The sequence below is a fragment of the Trematomus bernacchii genome, unplaced genomic scaffold (assembly GCF_902827165.1).
Source record: "Trematomus bernacchii unplaced genomic scaffold, fTreBer1.1, whole genome shotgun sequence".
Classification (NCBI taxonomy): domain Eukaryota; kingdom Metazoa; phylum Chordata; class Actinopteri; order Perciformes; family Nototheniidae; genus Trematomus; species Trematomus bernacchii.
The window spans coordinates 1697848-1720602 of NW_022987560.1; the positions used below are offsets into that span (position 1 = coordinate 1697848).

Here is a 22755-nt window from a genome sequence, read left to right on the forward strand (position 1 = left end):
CTCTTTAGGTGCTACTGTAATACTTTGGTACTTTAAGACTCTTTAGGGGCTACTGTAATACTTTGGTACTTTAAGACTCTTTAGGGGCTACTGTAATACTTTGGTACTTTAAGACTCTTTAGGGGCTACTGTAATACTTTGGTACTTTAAGACTCTTTAGGGGCTACTGTAATACTTTGGTACTTTAAGACTCTTTAGATGCTACTGTAATACTTTGGTACTTTAAGACTCTTTAGGGGCTACTGTAATACTTTGGTACTTTAAGACTCTTTAGGGGCTACTGTAATACTTTGGTACTTTAAGACTCTTTAGGGGCTACTGTAATACTTTGGTACTTTAAGACTCTTTAGGGGCTACTGTAATACTTTGGTACTTTAAGACTCTTTAGGGGCTACTGTAATACTTTGGTACTTTAAGACTCTTTAGGGGCTACTGTAATACTTTGGTACTTTAAGACTCTTTAGATGCTACTGTAATACTTTGGTACTTTAAGACTCTTTAGATGCTACTGTAATACTTTGGTACTTTTAGACTCTTTAGGTACTACTGTAATACTTTGGTACTTTAAGACTCTTTAGGGGCTACTGTAATACTTTGGTACTTTAAGACTCTTTAGATGCTACTGTAATACTTTGGTACTTTAAGACTCTTTAGGGGCTACTGTAATACTTTGGTACTTTTAGACTCTTTAGGTGCTACTGTAATACTTTGGTACTTTGAGACTCTTTAGGGGCTACTGTAATACTTTGGTACTTTAAGACTCTTTAGGTGCTACTGTAATACTTTGGTACTTTAAGACTCTTTAGGGGCTACTGTAATACTTTGGTACTTTTAGACTCTTTAGGTGCTACTGTAATACTTTGGTACTTTTAGACTCTTTAGGGGCTACTGTAATACTTTGGTACTTTAAGACTCTTTAGGGGCTACTGTAATACTTTGGTACTTTTAGACTCTTTAGGTGCTACTGTAATACTTTGGTACTTTAAGACTCTTTAGGGGCTACTGTAATACTTTGGTACTTTAAGACTCTTTAGGGGCTACTGTAATACTTTGGTACTTTAAGACTCTTTAGGGGCTACTGTAATACTTTGGTACTTTGAGACTCTTTAGGGGCTACTGTAATACTTTGGTACTTTAAGACTCTTTAGATGCTACTGTAATACTTTGGTACTTTTAGACTCTTTAGGTGCTACTGTAATACTTTGGTACTTTAAGACTCTTTAGGGGCTACTGTAATACTTTGGTACTTTAAGACTCTTTAGGTGCTACTGTAATACTTTGGTACTTTGAGACTCTTTAGGGGCTACTGTAATACTTTGGTACTTTGAGACTCTTTAGGGGCTACTGTAATACTTTGGTACTTTAAGACTCTTTAGGGGCTACTGTAATACTTTGGTACTTTAAGACTCTTTAGGGGCTACTGTAATACTTTGGTACTTTAAGACTCTTTAGGGGCTACTGTAATACTTTGGTACTTTGAGACTCTTTAGGGGCTACTGTAATACTTTGGTACTTTAAGACTCTTTAGATGCTACTGTAATACTTTGGTACTTTGAGACTCTTTAGGGGCTACTGTAATACTTTGGTACTTTAAGACTCTTTAGGGGCTACTCTAATACTTTGGTACTTTAAGACTCTTTAGGGGCTACTGTAATACTTTGGTACTTTAAGACTCTTTAGGGGCTACTGTAATACTTTGGTACTTTAAGACTCTTTAGATGCTACTGTAATACTTTGGTACTTTAAGACTCTTTAGGGGCTACTGTAATACTTTGGTACTTTGAGACTCTTTAGGGGCCACTGTAATACTTTGGTACTTTAAGACTCTTTAGGTGCTACTGTAATACTTTGGTACTTTAAGACTCTTTAGATGCTACTGTAATACTTTGGTACTTTTAGACTCTTTAGGTGCTACTGTAATACTTTGGTACTTTGAGACTCTTTAGGGGCTACTGTAATACTTTGGTACTTTAAGACTCTTTAGATGCTACTGTAATACTTGGTACTTTGAGACTCTTTAGGGGCTACTGTAATACTTTGGTACTTTGAGACTCTTTAGATGCTACTGTAATACTTTGGTACTTTGAGACTCTTTAGGGGCTACTGTAATACTTTGGTACTTTAAGACTCTTTAGGGGCTACTGTAATACTTTGGTACTTTGAGACTCTTTAGATGCTACTGTAATACTTTGGTACTTTGAGACTCTTTAGGGGCTACTGTAATGCTTTGGTACTTTGAGACTCTTTAGGTGCTACTGTAATACTTTGGTACTTTGAGACTCTTTAGATGCTACTGTAATACTTTGGTACTTTGAGACTCTTTAGGGGCTACTGTAATACTTTGGTACTTTAAGACTCTTTAGGGGCTACTGTAATACTTTGGTACTTTGAGACTCTTTAGGGGCTACTGTAATACTTTGGTACTTTGAGACTCTTTAGGGGCTACTGTAATACTTTGGTACTTTAAGACTCTTTAGGGGCTACTGTAATACTTTGGTACTTTGAGACTCTTTAGGGGCTACTGTAATACTTTGGTACTTTGAGACTCTTTAGGGGCTACTGTAATACTTTGGTACTTTGAGACTCTTTAGGTGCTACTGTAATACTTTGGTACTTTAAGACTCTTTAGGTGCTACTGTAATACTTTGGTACTTTGAGACTCTTTAGGGGCTACTGTAATACTTTGGTACTTTGAGACTCTTTAGGGGCTACTGTAATACTTTGGTACTTTGAGACTCTTTAGGGGCTACTGTAATACTTTGGTACTTTGAGACTCTTTAGGGGCTACTGTAATACTTTGGTACTTTAAGACTCTTTAGGGGCTACTGTAATACTTTGGTACTTTGAGACTCTTTAGGTGCTACTGTAATACTTTGGTACTTTAAGACTCTTTAGGGGCTACTGTAATACTTTGGTACTTTGAGACTCTTTAGGGGCTACTGTAATACTTTGGTACTTTGAGACTCTTTAGGGGCTACTGTAATACTTTGGTACTTTGAGACTCTTTAGGGGCTACTGTAATACTTTGGTACTTTGAGACTCTTTAGGTGCTACTGTAATACTTTGGTACTTTGAGACTCTTTAGGGGCTACTGTAATACTTTGGTACTTTAAGACTCTTTAGGGGCTACTGTAATACTTTGGTACTTTGAGACTCTTTAGGGGCTACTGTAATACTTTGGTACTTTAAGACTCTTTAGGGGCTACTGTAATACTTTGGTACTTTGAGACTCTTTAGGTGCTACTGTAATACTTTGGTACTTTAAGACTCTTTAGGGGCTACTGTAATACTTTGGTACTTTGAGACTCTTTAGATGCTACTGTAATACTTTGGTACTTTGAGACTCTTTAGGGGCTACTGTAATACTTTGGTACTTTGAGACTCTTTAGGTGCTACTGTAATACTTTGGTACTTTGAGACTCTTTAGGTGCTACTGTAATACTTTGGTACTTTAAGACTCTTTAGGGGCTACTGTAATACTTTGGTACTTTAAGACTCTTTAGGGGCTACTGTAATACTTTGGTACTTTAAGACTCTTTAGGGGCTACTGTAATACTTTGGTACTTTGAGACTCTTTAGGGGCTACTGTAATACTTTGGTACTTTAAGACTCTTTAGATGCTACTGTAATACTTTGGTACTTTTAGACTCTTTAGGTGCTACTGTAATACTTTGGTACTTTAAGACTCTTTAGGGGCTACTGTAATACTTTGGTACTTTAAGACTCTTTAGGTGCTACTGTAATACTTTGGTACTTTAAGACTCTTTAGGGGCTACTGTAATACTTTGGTACTTTGAGACTCTTTAGGGGCTACTGTAATACTTTGGTACTTTAAGACTCTTTAGGGGCTACTGTAATACTTTGGTACTTTAAGACTCTTTAGGGGCTACTGTAATACTTTGGTACTTTAAGACTCTTAGGGGCTACTGTAATACTTTGGTACTTTGAGACTCTTTAGGGGCTACTGTAATACTTTGGTACTTTAAGACTCTTTAGATGCTACTGTAATACTTTGGTACTTTGAGACTCTTTAGGGGCTACTGTAATACTTTGGTACTTTAAGACTCTTTAGGGGCTACTCTAATACTTTGGTACTTTAAGACTCTTTAGGGGCTACTGTAATACTTTGGTACTTTAAGACTCTTTAGGGGCTACTGTAATACTTTGGTACTTTAAGACTCTTTAGATGCTACTGTAATACTTTGGTACTTTAAGACTCTTTAGGGGCTACTGTAATACTTTGGTACTTTGAGACTCTTTAGGGGCTACTGTAATACTTTGGTACTTTAAGACTCTTTAGGTGCTACTGTAATACTTTGGTACTTTAAGACTCTTTAGATGCTACTGTAATACTTTGGTACTTTTAGACTCTTTAGGTGCTACTGTAATACTTTGGTACTTTGAGACTCTTTAGGGGCTACTGTAATACTTTGGTACTTTAAGACTCTTTAGATGCTACTGTAATACTTTGGTACTTTGAGACTCTTTAGGGGCTACTGTAATACTTTGGTACTTTGAGACTCTTTAGATGCTACTGTAATACTTTGGTACTTTGAGACTCTTTAGGTGCTACTGTAATACTTTGGTACTTTAAGACTCTTTAGGGGCTACTGTAATACTTTGGTACTTTGAGACTCTTTAGATGCTACTGTAATACTTTGGTACTTTGAGACTCTTTAGGTGCTACTGTAATACTTTGGTACTTTTAGACTCTTTAGGGGCTACTGTAATGCTTTGGTACTTTGAGACTCTTTAGGTGCTACTGTAATACTTTGGTACTTTGAGACTCTTTAGATGCTACTGTAATACTTTGGTACTTTGAGACTCTTTAGGGGCTACTGTAATACTTTGGTACTTTGAGACTCTTTAGGGCTACTGTAATACTTTGGTACTTTGAGACTCTTTAGGGGCTACTGTAATACTTTGGTACTTTGAGACTCTTTAGGGGCTACTGTAATACTTTGGTACTTTGAGACTCTTTAGGGGCTACTGTAATACTTTGGTACTTTAAGACTCTTTAGGGGCTACTGTAATACTTTGGTACTTTGAGACTCTTTAGGGGCTACTGTAATACTTTGGTACTTTGAGACTCTTTAGGGGCTACTGTAATACTTTGGTACTTTGAGACTCTTTAGGTGCTACTGTAATACTTTGGTACTTTGAGACTCTTTAGGTGCTACTGTAATACTTTGGTACTTTGAGACTCTTTAGGGGCTACTGTAATACTTTGGTACTTTGAGACTCTTTAGGGGCTACTGTAATACTTTGGTACTTTGAGACTCTTTAGGTGCTACTGTAATACTTTGGTACTTTGAGACTCTTTAGGGGCTACTGTAATACTTTGGTACTTTGAGACTCTTTAGATGCTACTGTAATACTTTGGTACTTTGAGACTCTTTAGGGGCTACTGTAATACTTTGGTACTTTGAGACTCTTTAGGTGCTACTGTAATACTTTGGTACTTTGAGACTCTTTAGATGCTACTGTAATACTTTGGTACTTTGAGACTCTTTAGGGGCTACTGTAATACTTTGGTACTTTAAGACTCTTTAGGGGCTACTGTAATACTTTGGTACTTTGAGACTCTTTAGGGGCTACTGTAATACTTTGGTACTTTGAGACTCTTTAGGGGCTACTGTAATACTTTGGTACTTTGAGACTCTTTAGGGCTACTGTAATACTTTGGTACTTTAAGACTCTTTAGGGGCTACTGTAATACTTTGGTACTTTGAGACTCTTTAGGGGCTACTGTAATACTTTGGTACTTTGAGACTCTTTAGGTGCTACTGTAATACTTTGGTACTTTGAGACTCTTTAGGTGCTACTGTAATACTTTGGTACTTTGAGACTCTTTAGGGGCTACTGTAATACTTTGGTACTTTGAGACTCTTTAGGTGCTACTGTAATACTTTGGTACTTTGAGACTCTTTAGGGGCTACTGTAATACTTTGGTACTTTGAGACTCTTTAGGGGCTACTGTAATACTTTGGTACTTTAAGACTCTTTAGGGGCTACTGTAATACTTTGGTACTTTGAGACTCTTTAGGTGCTACTGTAATACTTTGGTACTTTGAGACTCTTTAGGGGCTACTGTAATACTTTGGTACTTTGAGACTCTTTAGGGGCTACTGTAATACTTTGGTACTTTGAGACTCTTTAGGGGCTACTGTAATACTTTGGTACTTTGAGACTCTTTAGGGGCTACTGTAATACTTTGGTACTTTGAGACTCTTTAGGTGCTACTGTAATACTTTGGTACTTTGAGACTCTTTAGGGGCTACTGTAAACTTTGGTACTTTGAGACTCTTTAGGGGCTACTGTAATACTTTGGTACTTTGAGACTCTTTAGGGGCTACTGTAATACTTTGGTACTTTGAGACTCTTTATGGGCTACTGTAATACTTTGGTACTTTGAGACTCTTTAGGGGCTACTGTAATACTTTGGTACTTTGAGACTCTTTAGGGGCTACTGTAATACTTTGGTACTTTGAGACTCTTTAGGTGCTACTGTAATACTTTGGTACTTTAAGACTCTTTAGGTGCTACTGTAATACTTTGGTACTTTAGACTCTTTAGGTGCTACTGTAATACTTTGGTACTTAAGACTCTTAGGTGCTACTGTAATACTTTGGTACTTTAAGGACTCTTTAGATGCTACTGTAATACTTTGGTACTTTGAGACTCTTTAGGGCTACTGTAATACTTTGGTACTTTAAGACTCTTTAGGTGCTACTGTAATACTTTGGTACTTTAAGACTCTTTAGGGGCTACTGTAATACTTTGGTACTTTTAGACTCTTTAGGGGCTACTGTAATACTTTGGTACTTTGAGACTCTTTAGATGCTACTGTAATACTTTGGTACTTTGAGACTCTTTAGGTGCTACTCTAATACTTTGGTACTTTGAGACTCTTTAGGGGCTACTGTAATACTTGGTACTTTGAGACTCTTTAGGGGCTACTGTAATACTTTGGTACTTTGAGACTCTTTAGGGTGCTACTGTAATACTTTGGTACTTTGAGACTCTTTAGGTGCTACTGTAATACTTTGGTACTTTGAGACTCTTTAGGGGCTACTGGTAATACTTTGGTACTTTGAGACTCTTTAGGTGCTACTGTAATACTTTGGTACTTTGAGACTCTTTAGGGGCTACTGTAATACTTTGGTACTTTGAGACTCTTTAGATGCTACTGTAATACTTTGGTACTTTGAGACTCTTTAGGGCTACTGTAATACTTTGGTACTTTGAGACTCTTTAGGTGCTACTGTAATACTTTGGTACTTTGAGACTCTTTAGATGCTACTGTAATACTTTGGTACTTTGAGACTCTTTAGGGGCTACTGTAATACTTTGGTACTTTAAGACTCTTTAGGGGCTACTGTAATACTTTGGTACTTTGAGACTCTTTAGGGGCTACTGTAATACTTTGGGGGGGGCTACTGTAAACTTTGGTAGACTCTTTAGGGGCTACTGTAATACTTTGGTACTTTGAGACTCTTTAGGGGCTACTGTAATACTTTGGTACTTTAAGACTCTTTAGGGGCTACTGTAATACTTTGGTACTTTGAGACTCTTTAGGGGCTACTGTAATACTTTGGTACTTTGAGACTCTTTAGGGGCTACTGTAATACTTTGGTACTTTGAGACTCTTTAGGTGCTACTGTAATACTTTGGTACTTTGAGACTCTTTAGGTGCTACTGTAATACTTTGGTACTTTGAGACTCTTTAGGGGCTACTGTAATACTTTGGTACTTTGAGACTCTTTAGGTGCTACTGTAATACTTTGGTACTTTGAGACTCTTTAGGGGCTACTGTAATACTTTGGTACTTTGAGACTCTTTAGGGGCTACTGTAATACTTTGGTACTTTGAGACTCTTTAGGGGCTACTGTAATACTTTGGTACTTTGAGACTCTTTAGGTGCTACTGTAATACTTTGGTACTTTGAGACTCTTTAGGGGCTACTGTAATACTTTGGTACTTTGAGACTCTTTAGGGGCTACTGTAATACTTTGGTACTTTGAGACTCTTTAGGGGCTACTGTAATACTTTGGTACTTTGAGACTCTTTAGGGGCTACTGTAATACTTTGGTACTTTGAGACTCTTTAGGGGCTACTGTAATACTTTGGTACTTTGAGACTCTTTAGGGGCTACTGTAATACTTTGGTACTTTGAGACTCTTTAGGGGCTACTGTAATACTTTGGTACTTTGAGACTCTTTAGGGGCTACTGTAATACTTTGGTACTTTGAGACTCTTTAGGGGCTACTGTAATACTTTGGTACTTTGAGACTCTTTAGGGGCTACTGTAATACTTTGGTACTTTGAGACTCTTTAGGTGCTACTGTAATACTTTGGTACTTTAAGACTCTTTAGGTGCTACTGTAATACTTTGGTACTTTAAGACTCTTTAGGTGCTACTGTAATACTTTGGTACTTTAAGACTCTTTAGGTGCTACTGTAATACTTTGGTACTTTAAGACTCTTTAGGTGCTACTGTAATACTTTGGTACTTTAAGACTCTTTAGATGCTACTGTAATACTTTGGTACTTTGAGACTCTTTAGGTGCTACTGTAATACTTTGGTACTTTAAGACTCTTTAGGTGCTACTGTAATACTTTGGTACTTTAAGACTCTTTAGGTGCTACTGTAATACTTTGGTACTTTAAGACTCTTTAGGGGCTACTGTAATACTTTGGTACTTTTAGACTCTTTAGGGGCTACTGTAATACTTTGGTACTTTGAGACTCTTTAGATGCTACTGTAATACTTTGGTACTTTGAGACTCTTTAGGTGCTACTCTAATACTTTGGTACTTTGAGACTCTTTAGGGGCTACTGTAATACTTTGGTACTTTGAGACTCTTTAGGGGCTACTGTAATACTTTGGTACTTTGAGACTCTTTAGGGGCTACTGTAATACTTTGGTACTTTGAGACTCTTTAGGTGCTACTGTAATACTTTGGTACTTTGAGACTCTTTAGGGGCTACTGTAATACTTTGGTACTTTGAGACTCTTTAGGTGCTACTGTAATACTTTGGTACTTTAAGACTCTTTAGGGGCTACTGTAATACTTTGGTACTTTAAGACTCTTTAGGGGCTACTGTAATACTTTGGTACTTTGAGACTCTTTAGGGGCTACTGTAATACTTTGGTACTTTGAGACTCTTTAGGTGCTACTGTAATACTTTGGTACTTTAAGACTCTTTAGGTGCTACTGTAATACTTTGGTACTTTGAGACTCTTTAGGTGCTACTGTAATACTTTGGTACTTTGAGACTCTTTAGATGCTACTGTAATACTTTGGTACTTTGAGACTCTTTAGGTGCTACTGTAATACTTTGGTACTTTGAGACTCTTTAGGTGCTACTGTAATACTTTGGTACTTTGAGACTCTTTAGGGGCTACTGTAATACTTTGGTACTTTGAGACTCTTTAGATGCTACTGTAATACTTTGGTACTTTGAGACTCTTTAGGGGCTACTGTAATACTTTGGTACTTTGAGACTCTTTAGGTGCTACTGTAATACTTTGGTACTTTGAGACTCTTTAGGTGCTACTGTAATACTTTGGTATATAGTATGAGAGGATTCACTCAACACAAGGGAGGCCATACTAAACACACTACACACAAATTCATTTTCAACGCTCACACTACTGCACTAGTCTACTACCATAGACCTACAGCTAACCACGTATAGCTTACTTGCAACTACTCACCAGCTACAATTAGACCACCTCACTCAGCAACAGGCAAATATATATGATGCTACACAAGCATTGACTCTAGTCTTTCAAATAACAAGCTTCCCCAGATCCTGCCTACCACAAACTTACCTAACTATCTTCTGGAGCGTGCCGGGCTCGAGGCAACCTTAAAGGCAAACATCAGCGGCCGAAACCCTGAAACGCCTGCACCCAACAGGGACTACATCCCCACCCAGGATTACCCCGAAAATAAAAAATGCAAAATAATAGAGTGCCTGAAGGAAGGACTGATTCAGCCCAGCTAGACACTCCCCTATCTAAACTGAGGAAGCTGTTCAACAGTAAGAGACCTCTGCCAATACTACACTTCTATACACTACTACTCACAACTAAAGACAATCTCAACACTACACAACAAACAATCAATTACTCACTCCTAAAACTCTAACACAGAAAAGACCTCCCCAAAACGCCTATTTCTCATTTTCCAATGTTTTCTTTCTGGGTATCGCTACACGGGGATACCCAGTAGCCACGCCCAGAGCTATGGCTGCACCCTCTGCCAGCCAAACATATATACTGTTGGAAGCTCAGGTTCAGTTCAAAACTGTATCCAGTCATGCCAACGAGGATCTGTTTCCTGTCTTGTTAGGGGAAATCTTCAATGTATGCCTTACCGAGGGCAGAACCACGACGAAGTCAGTGGTTGAAATTCCTTGTTAACACTGTTCCTTCAGATGTTCGAGCCGGTATTGTACTGTGTGCGAGGCATTTCACAGACCAAAGCTTCACAAACCTTGCAGTGATTCATGCCGAATATGCACAGCGTAGGACACTGAAGGACGATGCTGTTCCTACTTTGTTTGGACCAGCGGGAGATTCGGGTACACAACCTGTAAGTATTCATTGTTGTTTGTGTATTTATGATGTGTCTAAAACAAACAAGGTATATCTACCACGACTGTTTAAATGGGTAAACGTTTTTCGGACTGCTAAGCCATTGACACAGTGCTAACTGGGCTAACTAAGTTGCTAGCGTTTCCATACATCAACTCTAATATCAGCAGATGGCCTTACATACATGTATCTCATAGCAGGAGAATGTCTGCGTTCACACACAAAATACTCATAGACAATATACTCCGGGTGATTTACCGTACGGTCAGTCGCGAAACTTAATTACATTATAGATAGATAGATAGACAGATAGTACTTTATTGATCCCAAATTGGGAAATTGTTGTTGTTACAGCAGCATAAAAGGCATTTTACAATAAAACAAAACTACAAAATATACAAGAATAGAAAGAAAAATAAAATAAAATATAAAATATACATGTCGAAATAGAAAATATACATGCATAGTTGGCGTTCCTAGCGTGTATGCTACCGCGCTAAACAAGAAGGCTACCAAGAGCTAGACATGCTAGGGAAAACATTGTTTTTATCCCAGCTACAATGAATGACCGAACGTAGCAGACTACCGTATAAGATTGCAATTGTAAACATGTTCTTGCTAGCCTAATATGAACCACTAGCTGTTGTTCATAGTAGGTTGGCATAATACACTGAACAACTAGCAAACGTAGGTTAGCATATTAATCTAGCTGGCAAGCTAACGAACCTAAAACAACTAAGTTTCTCTAATATTTTGTGATTTGCATTTGATTTTGTCCAGCCAGATCAGGAAACTCCTAGCGTATCCGGCGGACAACACATGACGGGATGACTACTCTACTGCCTCGTCCTAAAAATCCCCAGCACCAGCTTACAAAGCTGCGATAGTCAAGATGCTGAAAACGCGTGTATATTTACACATGTTGTACATTTCTAAAAATAAAGTTGAATGGAAATACTTAGTAGCCTTTCTTCCCTGAATTATTTGCTCCTATAACATATCATTCATATATAGCAAACCATGATTTGATTTTTCATCAAACACAGTAGTAGTTTATCACAGGTAAAAATAACTTGAGAGTCTGAGTTCGAAATATATCTCAAATAATGAATGCACTGCCATTTCCCAACATAAACATTACAGTCTGCAATTACACGGTTGTCTCCTGTGTGCTCCACTTCCTACTTGGCGCTCCGGTAACTTTCTCGTGTGAACGAGATACAGTATCTTTTTTTCATTGCCCTTTAGGGGCTCCGTACAATACAAATGCAAAGTCCTTTCGAGTCATCTGTCTCAAGCCTAAGTCAAGTCTCAAGTCATGAATATCAAGTCAAAGTCAAGTTGAGTCTTTTATCAATGTTAGTCAAGTCCAAAAATATGCGACTTGAATCTGACTCGAGTCAAGTCATGTGACTCGAGTCCCCCACCTCTGGTATATACTGTGGTTTGAATGTTGCCGTATTACTGTATCAAATATAATAAAAAAAACAGTTAGTACAAGTAGTATTTTGTGAGTTTTTATTGTGTTAACTCTATATGTGTTTATGCTTTTTAGATTGACTTTCTCTCTTTCTCTGTCCGTCTGTTTTAGAAACCGAAAGGAAGAGAGAGACGTCACAGCTGTCAGCAATGTGACAAATCCTTTACAAAATCTGGAAATTTCAAGCGCCACCTGCTTATTCATACTGGAGAAAAACCGTACAGCTGTGAAGAGTGTGGCCAAACGTTCACTAGATCAGGTGATCTCAAAAAACATTGCCGTATTCACACAGGAGAAAAACCATACAGCTGTGAAGAGTGTGGGAAAACATTCACTGGATCAGGTGCTCTTAAAACACATCAACGTATTCACACAGGAGAAAAACCATACAGCTGTGAAGAGTGTGGGAAAACATTCACTGGATCAGGTGCTCTTAAAACACATCAACGTATTCACACGGGAGAAAAGCCGTACAGCTGTGAAGAGTGTGGGAAAACGCTCACTACATCAGTTGATCTCAAAATACATTGCCGTATTCACACAGGAGAGAAACCGTACAGCTGTGAAGATTGTGGGAAAACGTTCACTACATCAGGTGTTTTCAAAAGACATTGCCGTATTCACTCAGGAGAAAAACCATACAGCTGTGAAGAGTGTGGGAAAACATTTATTGGATCAGGTAATCTCCTAACACATAAACGTATTCACACAGGAGAAAAACGGTACAGCTGTGAAGAGTGTGGGAAAACATTCACTGGATCAGGTCATCTCAAAACACATCTACGTATTCACACAGGAGTGAAACCTTACAGCTGTGAAGATTGTGGGAAAACGTTCACTACATCAGGTGTTTTCAAAACACATCAACGTGTTCACTCAGGAGAAAAGCCATACAGCTGTGAAGAGTGTGGGCAAACGTTCACTCAATCAGGTCATCTCAAAACACATAAACGTATTCACACAGGAGAAAAACCATACAGCTGTGAAGAGTGTGGGAAAACATTTATTGGATCAGGTAATCTCAAAACACATCTAGTATTCACACAGGAGAGAAACCTTACAGCTGTGAAGAGTGTGGGCAAACGTTCACGAGATCAGGTGCTCTCAAAACACATCAACGTGTTCACACTGGAGAGAAACGGTACTGGTGTGAAGAGATGCTGTTTTCACCCTAACCCGTCATGTATTTTCCTAAATATGACTAACAGTTTTTTATTTTCTAACCATCGTTCACACTATGCCAAAACAAGGCCACAGCGATGCTGTTTCTCCCGATTTAATTAAAATCATTGTTCTACTATGCTGTGTTTCAACCATGGTTTTCTAATAGTCTTGTTATTCCTTTTATAACATATTATATGTCCAGGATTAAACTGCTAGCCTCGTTAAGTTGCATCGGGTAGTTTCTTGAATAATCAGTGAATTAAGAGATTAATAAGCCCGATCTGAGTTCAGGGAGTTAAAAGTATAAAACTTGCCTGGCGACTCTGTGAATTCACTACATACAAAAGTGGAGGTTTCCATGTTTTGTTAGGCCGTAATATAATGTAGAGCCTGTGATAAAGCGCTAAATGTTTTGGTATACCATAGTTTGTTGTTAATTGTTCAAGGAAGCCCCCTTCTCCTGAAAAGGCTGAGAGCTCCAGCCGGGGTGTGTCTGTATTTGTCTGTGAAAGTATTTCCCCCTCTTTCTGAGTCTGTAAAAGAGGAGACCCTTTGTTTTATCAGCCGTGAGAGCAGCAGTGTGTCTGTTTGCTCTTTTCTCTGATGCCTGAAAAAAGGAGTGAGTTTAAAAAAGGAGTGAAAGATCAATGAGTGATCTGAAGTTGGAGTGAATACATTGAAAATTAATAGATCAATGTGTGATTTGATGTAGTAGATATATTGAAATAAATAAGAAACAATAATTTGTTGTTTTTAGCATAGTTTTTTTTAGGATACAGTTACGTCACATTGTGGTTTTTATGAGAAGTCTTGAGAACTGATTGTTACCATTGCATTGCATTGTGAATTTCATGGTATTTGTCATTAACTAAGAATTGTACTTAATTATATTTCAAAGGAAAAAATTATATTATATACAGTAACATTAAGGGAAAGTAAAAAGAGATTTACTGAGTATATGAAGTAGCTATATTGAAATAAAAAGATTTAGTTTTTTATTTTCACCTAGAATTAAGATGTTTTAAAGAGTCTAGAGCAGGGGTCTCCAACCTTTCTTCATCTGAGAGCTACTTTCAAAAAATGAAAGTGGCCAAGAGCTACTTGCATCACATCGCTTACATTTATTCACATAGCCCTCATCAGTTGAATTAAGCTATACTTTTGTACACGTGTGAAATTGCAATACCTAAAGCTTATCAAAAATAAGGTCCAAGAAAACGAAGATTTCTCACATATTATTATGGCCCACATAATAAGTACATCACTGAACATTCACATAAGTGTCCTTAATCACCACCTTACAAGCATTTCACTCTTTTGTTAGTGAGATGAATGGCACTGCATGCAGTCCACCATAGAGGTGTATGCTGGACCCACTTAAGTTCACTTAATAGAGTCATTTAAATGTTCATCAGTCGGTCTTGTTCTGTATTTAGATTTCATTCATGTCAGAAAAAGCTGCTTCACAAAGGTATGTAGAACAGAACCAAATAAAGCAGACATTTTCAGTGCTGCTTGGTGAATGTTCTTATAGTTTTCTGGGTCTACAAGGCTCCAGAAATGTTCTGAGTTTTGCTGAGACTTAAGCTGAACATTATTTTGGAGATCTCCACAGGATTGACACTGAACAGTTGTTCAGCCATCTTTTTCTTCTTCTTCTTCGTCTTGACATTAATTTATAAACCAAAATAAATTAATTGTATAGGTCTAGCCTCCCTATATCTGTGTGTGAAAATGGTTCCATCCTCAAAAACAAAAAACTAATACTTCTGCAGTCTAGCTGCAGCTTATAGCTACGGTCTTCTGTTAAAAAAAAGACACTGAATGTCCTGAATGTGGCATCACACACAGGACTTGAGTCTGAACACAGCAGACAACAGCAGTATTTACAATAGCATTATAAAAACAAAAATAGTGCATGTGGGTGCACACTTACATTCTCTGTCTTACTGTTACATAAATCCCATGAATGTATGAGATTAAGTTAGCTTCATTATATCTCAATCAGTGATTAAGTGAATAATAAAGTTTCTATCGGGTCACTATCAGCCTGTCACTCATTATTTTCAGGGAGGGGGCGGGGTTTGGAGGAACGGAGAGGAAGCTTTCCTCCTGCCTTCACAAACTTTACACAAGTATTTATCAACTGAAAATAGCAAGAGGACATTCATACTCTGCAATCCAAGACTTAATTAAATCCACCAAAAACCTGACATGACGATAACGAGTGTTTTTCAAAAAACACAAATCCCTCCCTGTGTGTCTCTGAGGCGCAGCGACAGGGCCTGATTCAGAGCGGGTCATTCTGCTGTTGGTTCTGCACTGGTGCTGGTGGAGAAAGCAGACTGCTCCGTGTGTGGTGTCGCTGTGCTGCTGTCACGTCTGTTCCTTGATCTCTGCGTCACCGACCATTTGATATTCGTGTGACAGAAAAAATTCTAAAATAAAAAAACGTTATTGTCCAGCCGCGGCCGAAGAATCAATAAGCAACCTTACTACGCTATAATCGATAATCGAGCGGCGAGCTACTGAAAAGCTGCCCGCGAGCTACCGGTAGCTCGCGATCGACGTGTTGGAGAGCCCTGGTCTAGAGAGAGTCAAAGTTATATAAAGTTAACTACTATTCTGGAAAATGTTCCTATGGTTTACTGTTTTATGAGTAACATAAAATAAAAAATAAAAAAACATAAAAATATATGTATTTATTAGATATAAGAACAACATGCTTATCTAGGTTAACAGAAAGTTGCTATTAACCAGTTTCAGCTGCAACTATCCTATCTTTGTTCTAAAGAGAACATACGTTGAATTTACAATTAATATTAAGAAAGTTCACAATTGATATCACTAAAGACCGTCTTGGATTAATAGGGCGTGTCTGTCATAAACATTCATGCTTAGATGGAATAAAGTGTTGAGATGTTCTCAAAGTGGGAGTTTTCACAATGCCTTCTTTGTTTTTATTGAAACAATTGAGTGATGAGGAAAGAAAACTGTTCCGTGATGATTTCTTTAGGTTTTAGCTTTAGTGATGAAGATTACATTTTGTGAGGAAACTTTTCCACCAATATTTCCTTTAAGTGTTCCAAATATATATTCATTAACTGTAATTAGATTACTTGTTTTTCAAATATAGCGCGGGCTGAATACAGTTAGTTTTGTATTATTACAACCTAACCATGCTTGTAAAACAACTTGGATAAACAATTAGAAAATGAATAGAATAAGCAAATTGATTAAAAGATGAATCTATAGTGGTTAAGGAGGGTTTCCTTGTTTTGCTCATTGACTTAGAACTGAAGTAAAGAAGAATAGTGTTTCATGAGAACTGTCATTCTTCATGGTTTTTTAAAGATAAATCATCAGTTTTTATGGACTTTGATGTTAAAATGGATCATGGTGGAGAAGGAATAGCTTTTTGGTTTTGAATCTAAGAAGATTTTAAAGATGATGTTTATGTTCTTTTCCTGACTAGAATTTAAAAGCAGGACGTCAACTAGACAAAAGAGATTTTACAATGTTTTGGGGGAGAGATTTAAATTGAGTTTTTCTCTAGTAGCTGATTGGCTGTGATTACAGCAGCATTGGATAGTTATGCACCACCTTTGGGTTGTACTCTGAATCAGTGTGTTGGTGAGATGTTGCTCACTACAGAAACAGAAGAACTGTGCAACGAACGCATCTCTGAGGAGGTTTTGACATTTTGCTTGTGCCTCGTTGTCAAGGCAACAGTGGTGTGAAGAGGAACTGCAGTTTTGGGGATTTCTACTGTGCAGAGGTGTGTCTGCTGATTGTACCACATTGATCCAAGAGTTTCCTCCCCTCCAGACATCCCAATGCCAAAAAGAGTTTCCTTGATCCAACTGACTACAGCTCCAGAGGACAACAAATCACTGACTGTTCTCATTATGACACGATCTTGAGACAGGCTTGTCTCAGACTGTTCAGACTCTGAAGAAATTATGCAATGATTTTACAGCATAACTGTGCAAGAGTTTTCCAGAGGGTGGTGCAGAACATTATGTTTAGTGTTTAAGAAAAGAGGCTGCTTGTTTAACGATGGTCTGGAATACTGAAAAGATTAAAGTTTAATATCCTTGTTTAGCATACTAGACATCTGATTATTATGTCACACATAATAATCTTGACATATAAACTAGCTATGGGTAAAACGTGTGGTAGTTATACCATTGTTATCATGAACTAAAAATCAATAGGGAAATAGTATCTGGTTAAAGAAGAACAGATTTGATATCCTAGAGAGGGTTAGTTATATTGTGAATACTTCACAAAGTATTTACTAATGTGTTTTGAAGAACAAATAACAAAAACACGAGTCCAATTTTGTTTTGTTTTTAGATTAAATTGTCCATTACCAAAACTGTTCACCTTAGGTCTAGCTTTAGACTTTGATAGTAAAGGAGTATTTAGGCTTATTTTTATATATCTGAATTTTTTTTAAATATGTTGGCTATTCACTGAATACAGAGATGGCATTACTCTCCATTTGTTAAGAACATTTCTGAAGATTGAATGTTTGTTCCATTTCTAATATTCCTATGTAAAGCGTAATTTTAGAGTAACAAAGGCTGATGCTGAATTTGGAAAACATGTGTTTGCATGTCGTAAACAAAGAGGCTTTGTTTGTTCAATCACCAGTTAAATCTCATACAGTAATAATGATTGATTTGGCTAAAGCTTAGTTTAACATCCTGGTGAAACATTATGAGATATGTTCACTTGTAAGGGTAAACAAATTGATTAAAATTGATTATTGTTATTATTATTGATTAATTTGGAATATTAATTTGGAATATTAATTAAAAAGGCCGTTATCTGCAGGTTCACTCTTACCCCTTTCACACCAAGGCTTTTCCCCTTCTAGCTCCGTGCTAGAGCTTTTCTGGTTCAGAACCGGTTCTTCGGTTTAGCGCCGGCTCTTTTCACACCGCTCAGAGCCCGACTGGTGCTGCCGCTGCTGCGTCATGACGTCACAGTTTACGTCGCTGAGTTTCTCCCCAACGGAGCTCACCCAAGCCCCCAGGAAGTGCGCCGGACTCTGATGAAAATATTCGTGCTGGCCAAACGGCGATACTACACTTCCTTTTGGTTGCCAGGCCCGGAAACACTTTTTCCCATTGACTTACATGGGGAAAGAGTGGTCTGTAAATCGTTGGATAATTTTTTTTAAACTAAATAAACTACCCAGTATGAACACTTGTATAGCCCTTATTAAAAACCTTCGTTCCTCAAGTTGTAAAATGTGCTAATAACGTTATTTTGAGAGTTATTTCCCTCTGCATTATGAACGCGTATCTAACCCACGGGACCACGCCGCCCGGCACGTTCATGTTACGTGTTCAGCACTACATGCGTTTATCTTTACCCATGGATGCACAATAAGAACGGACCCATATCGCCTTACTGCCAGCCCACGGAGCTGTAATAATGGATATATTGCACATGTTTGCTGTAATTCATCATTTGTAAAATATTATACTACATGGGCTGTATGATTAAATCTTGTACCGTAAATGTTGTATTAAATAAAGTTAATATTACCGACGTAGATTAACGTCCCTGTAGCTTCTTATTGCACTAAGAAGCTTATTGCACTGTATATATATATATATATATATATATATATATATATATATACAGTGCAATAATTATTTCATGCTAAATGAAGCTCTGTTGCTTGGATATCACTAGATCCTGTTACAGCGTAATATAAAAGTACATAACGATTGATGTGTAAATTAGCATAATTACTAGCTAACCGCTAGCTGCTAACTGCCGCCTCGTTAATATCAAATCTATCATAACAAACATTACCATGCTGTCATGAACGTGCGGTGCTGTTACGTGTACGCAAATTGACGTGCTTGATGTGAACGAGCATTTTGGGGGGCATGGTTAAAGTTGCGCATGCGCTATGAGCGCACATACGGGTACTTATCAGGCATGCCGGGTAATCTGTGACGTTTCGCTCTCTCAAAAGTTGGGCCATTTTATCATCATGCGCGAATGAGCAACTCTCATAGGAATGAATGAGGCCCCGCCTCCCACGCTGTATCCAGTTCTTATTATACATCCATGAGCTCACCTCACAACAACAACGGGCCGGGGACTGTGTCGGGTCGATGATCGTGTTGCTTTTAATCATACGAAGCCAGATTAAATTAAATAACGACTTCTCCAACCTTATACTTTTCTCCAGAGTGCCGTGGTTCATTGTTTATTAATGTGTTTCAGCGGCATTTACCGACCGCTGCAGTGCTGGCTGCTCTTCCACGGGAGTGTATTCTCCCGTTAGCTCCGGGTTAGCTCACACGGCTCTAAAGTATTCACTGTCTGACTGTCACACAAGCAGCTGTTACATATCCCCAGTTCCCCTTAAGTGAATGTGTGTCAGTCTGAATTGACGCTGTTTGGTGTCAGTCTGAATTGACGCTGTTTGGCATCACAAAGCTGTTATGGAAGTTTCTCTGGTATAACATGGGTGATGTTAGCATAGCAACCGAAGCTAAACTGACTACTTGCTAAGCCGTTTTATACAGGCACTTTTTACCGGCGTATTTTTCATTATGATTCTACTTGTGATAGTCGGACATGACAACCTGTGCAGCCCATGTATTGATTCCATCCGATAGCTGCTATAATAACAAACAAAACGTCTGCCTGCTCTCCACAATGATCAATAACAGCGAACGGATGGTCAAAGTAAGGTACAAATAAACAGAATCACACGAAGCCTGGTTAGTGTTGCCTGACTTTATAAAGCGTGTTTTTTTTTTACAAGTGTGTGGTTGCGTTCTAGTCACTTTGCTCAGCACTACTGCTGGTTACAACTTTTATTTGCCGTACTCGCCTTAACTGTTATCTCAGGTTAATCTCGCCCCCCTCCGACGTAAGCGGTTCTTGCTTCTACACGGACAACTTTTTGGTGCTCGAAACGAACCGGATTCCGGAGCTTAGAGGCTGCTCCGCTGCGGTGTGAACAGGAAAACCCGGTGCTTTTCAAGCACCAGCACCGAACCGGCCCCGAAACACCGTTGGTGTGAATGGGGTATCTGGAATGCCTTGCATGAACATTTGTCAGGCTTTGTGTTTCCTAGGGGCAGTACATTAATGAAGTGTATTGATAATATGTTTGTTTAACATCTGAAGAAAATTGTGCTGCGAACACGGGAAAAACTTTGTTGCATTGTTTGACATCAACACCATGATGTCACTAGTAAAAACTCCAGCTGGTAGAATATCAAAGTGCACTACTATAGGACATGAGATCTCGAGACTGACTTAGACTTTGCAAAGACTGAATGAATGTGAATTGATTTGTCAATTCCTGACTGTTACAGTAACACTGACCCACCGACAAAAGGTGATTTTATTTTGGGATGCACACAATGGTTTTGGCAATGTTTTTCTGACTATGCCATATTAGTTGAACCATTGTGAGACATGACGCATGAACTTTGTTTGACTCTGCATGATCCCTGCATGGCTTGATGACTATGTAGCTTGATTTTTAACATTGCTGATTCTTTTTGACAGGAGAAAGTTTTCCTGATGATGAGTCATAGGACTTTGAAATAACATTGTATGTGAAGATGGGTACTCTGAAGTGTCTTATTTGGGAAACATGGTCTCTATGGTTTGGAGGACAATGTTTCCAGGAGGGGTATAATGGGTTTATTGTTCAATTTAGTAATTTAATTTTAAGATGTATTTGATAATATTTTGTTTCATCCCAGTTGAAATCTTTCATTATTTCTTCTGTGACACATTGGTTTCAGATGTCTTTGAATTCTTGTCACGTGAATCTTTTAACCCTCACATGATCCAGAGGGCAAATGAAACTTGTCGCCTAAAAATGTTTTGTTCCTACATGGTCAAGCTCTCGATTGGGTTCTGCTAAGACGTATGATTAAATGTATTGTTCAAAGTTGGGATCTGATTGGTTTCAGCACCATGGCTGAACAATGTTGCAGGAGATGTTTGTTGTGTGTTTAGGAAATTGTGGGTAAGTAAAAACACAACACAAACAACATTTCATGGTTTCAAGAAGTTTAAAAATGATAGATAAGACTCTAAGACCTAGTGGTCGACTTTAGGCTGTTAACCCAGAATGCAAGTGCTATTTTCTACCCAGGTCAAAGCTGTCTTTTTCCCTTGCAATCTTGAGGAGGGAAGAGGGATCATTCTGAGGCAGACTGGAGTGTCAATGAAGGCAGCTGGATGACTTCCAGCTATTCTTCTACTGCTATTGTCTTATGGGTTTGGGTCAACATGAAGAACAAAACCCAAAACTTCTGAGATGATTTACAGCCAAGTATATTAGTAATCTCAAACTCCAGAGAACATATAGAAGATCTACCGTTAACTGTTCTTTTACTGAAGTCTCAGTTTTTCTGACTATAGTTCCATCGAATTCAAATGGTAATGATGTTGCTTCAGATGTCATCAAGGGATTTTGCTATGAGATGGGACATTACAGCATGAAGGCTAAGATAGATATTCCATCTAAAGGCTACGCATGAAGATCGGAACGTGCACCACCTGAAGAAGTGTTTACTGGACAATATAACAGAAGTAGAAAGAGTGGACGCCAGTTACATCTTGCTATAAGTGTTTTGGAAGATTTTCATTATGTATGTAAGTTTGTTAAACTTGAATGGGACAAATAGATGTTTTCCTCTGAAGCATACTGAGGTTTTTAAATGATTTTCCATTTAAGTAGAGTAGATTAGCGCAAATTGTCTTTTCTTCCACTTTTTGTGTTATAATCAAAAAGGTGTTTTTTTTGGCTATTGTGAGTAGGTACAGTACAAGTGACCTGTGACTTCTGCCTTGAGTAAAATTATTACCGATTGATAAATATTTTTCAGAAAGTCATTTTGGGCTTTCGAGAGTGGAACTCAGTAGGTTACTTGTAATAATAATCTTTTTTGATTAAGTGATCTTAATTAATAAAAGGAGGGAGTGTTATGGCAGAATGTTTAATACAGCGTATTTATGATATTCATTAATGATCACATGGTATTCCATATGATGTGTGTTACTGAGTTGGGTCACACACAGTTAGAGAGACAATGGTCGTTCTGAATTATCAATAGATGTATTCATTTTAAGTGAGCTGACACCGAGGTTAGAGGAAGTTCAGAGAAGGCCTCGGGTTATAAAAACAGTTAACCTTTGTTAGTTAACTACTCCTAAAGATGTCATGAGATGATGATGTTTAAACATATACAGGTATAGCTTTCAGAGAGAAAAACATGTGACATTTGTGTGGTTGGCTGCATGATCAAATGTGTGTGTGTTAAACATGTATATGTATATAATGGAAAACAAATGTATGATCACAAACAAAAACATGTTTCCAACGTTTAAAATCCGCCATACCAGTCCCATATTTATATATATATTATTATTACTGTTGTAATTCATATTTTATTTAATACCGTTTTTCACCACAGGGAGGCAGTGAATTTATTTTTTAATG

General features: G+C 37.9%; 2 protein-coding genes across 6 annotated transcripts in view; one reads left to right on the top strand and one right to left on the bottom strand.

Moving 5' to 3' along the window:
- Window positions 1-13973, top strand: part of LOC117477343 (zinc finger protein 239-like) — a 124361-nt gene extending 110388 nt beyond the window's left edge. For all 5 annotated transcript variants that reach the window (XM_034124029.1, XM_034124028.1, XM_034124031.1 and 2 more), the window contains one exon: window positions 12198-13973. In XM_034124029.1, coding sequence (XP_033979920.1) covers window positions 12198-13370 — 1173 coding nt within the window. In that variant the 3' untranslated portion in view covers window positions 13371-13973. The remainder of the gene's footprint in view (window positions 1-12197) is intronic.
- Window positions 1-22755, bottom strand: part of LOC117477332 (zinc finger protein 208-like) — a 416861-nt gene that overhangs the window by 257472 nt on the left and 136634 nt on the right.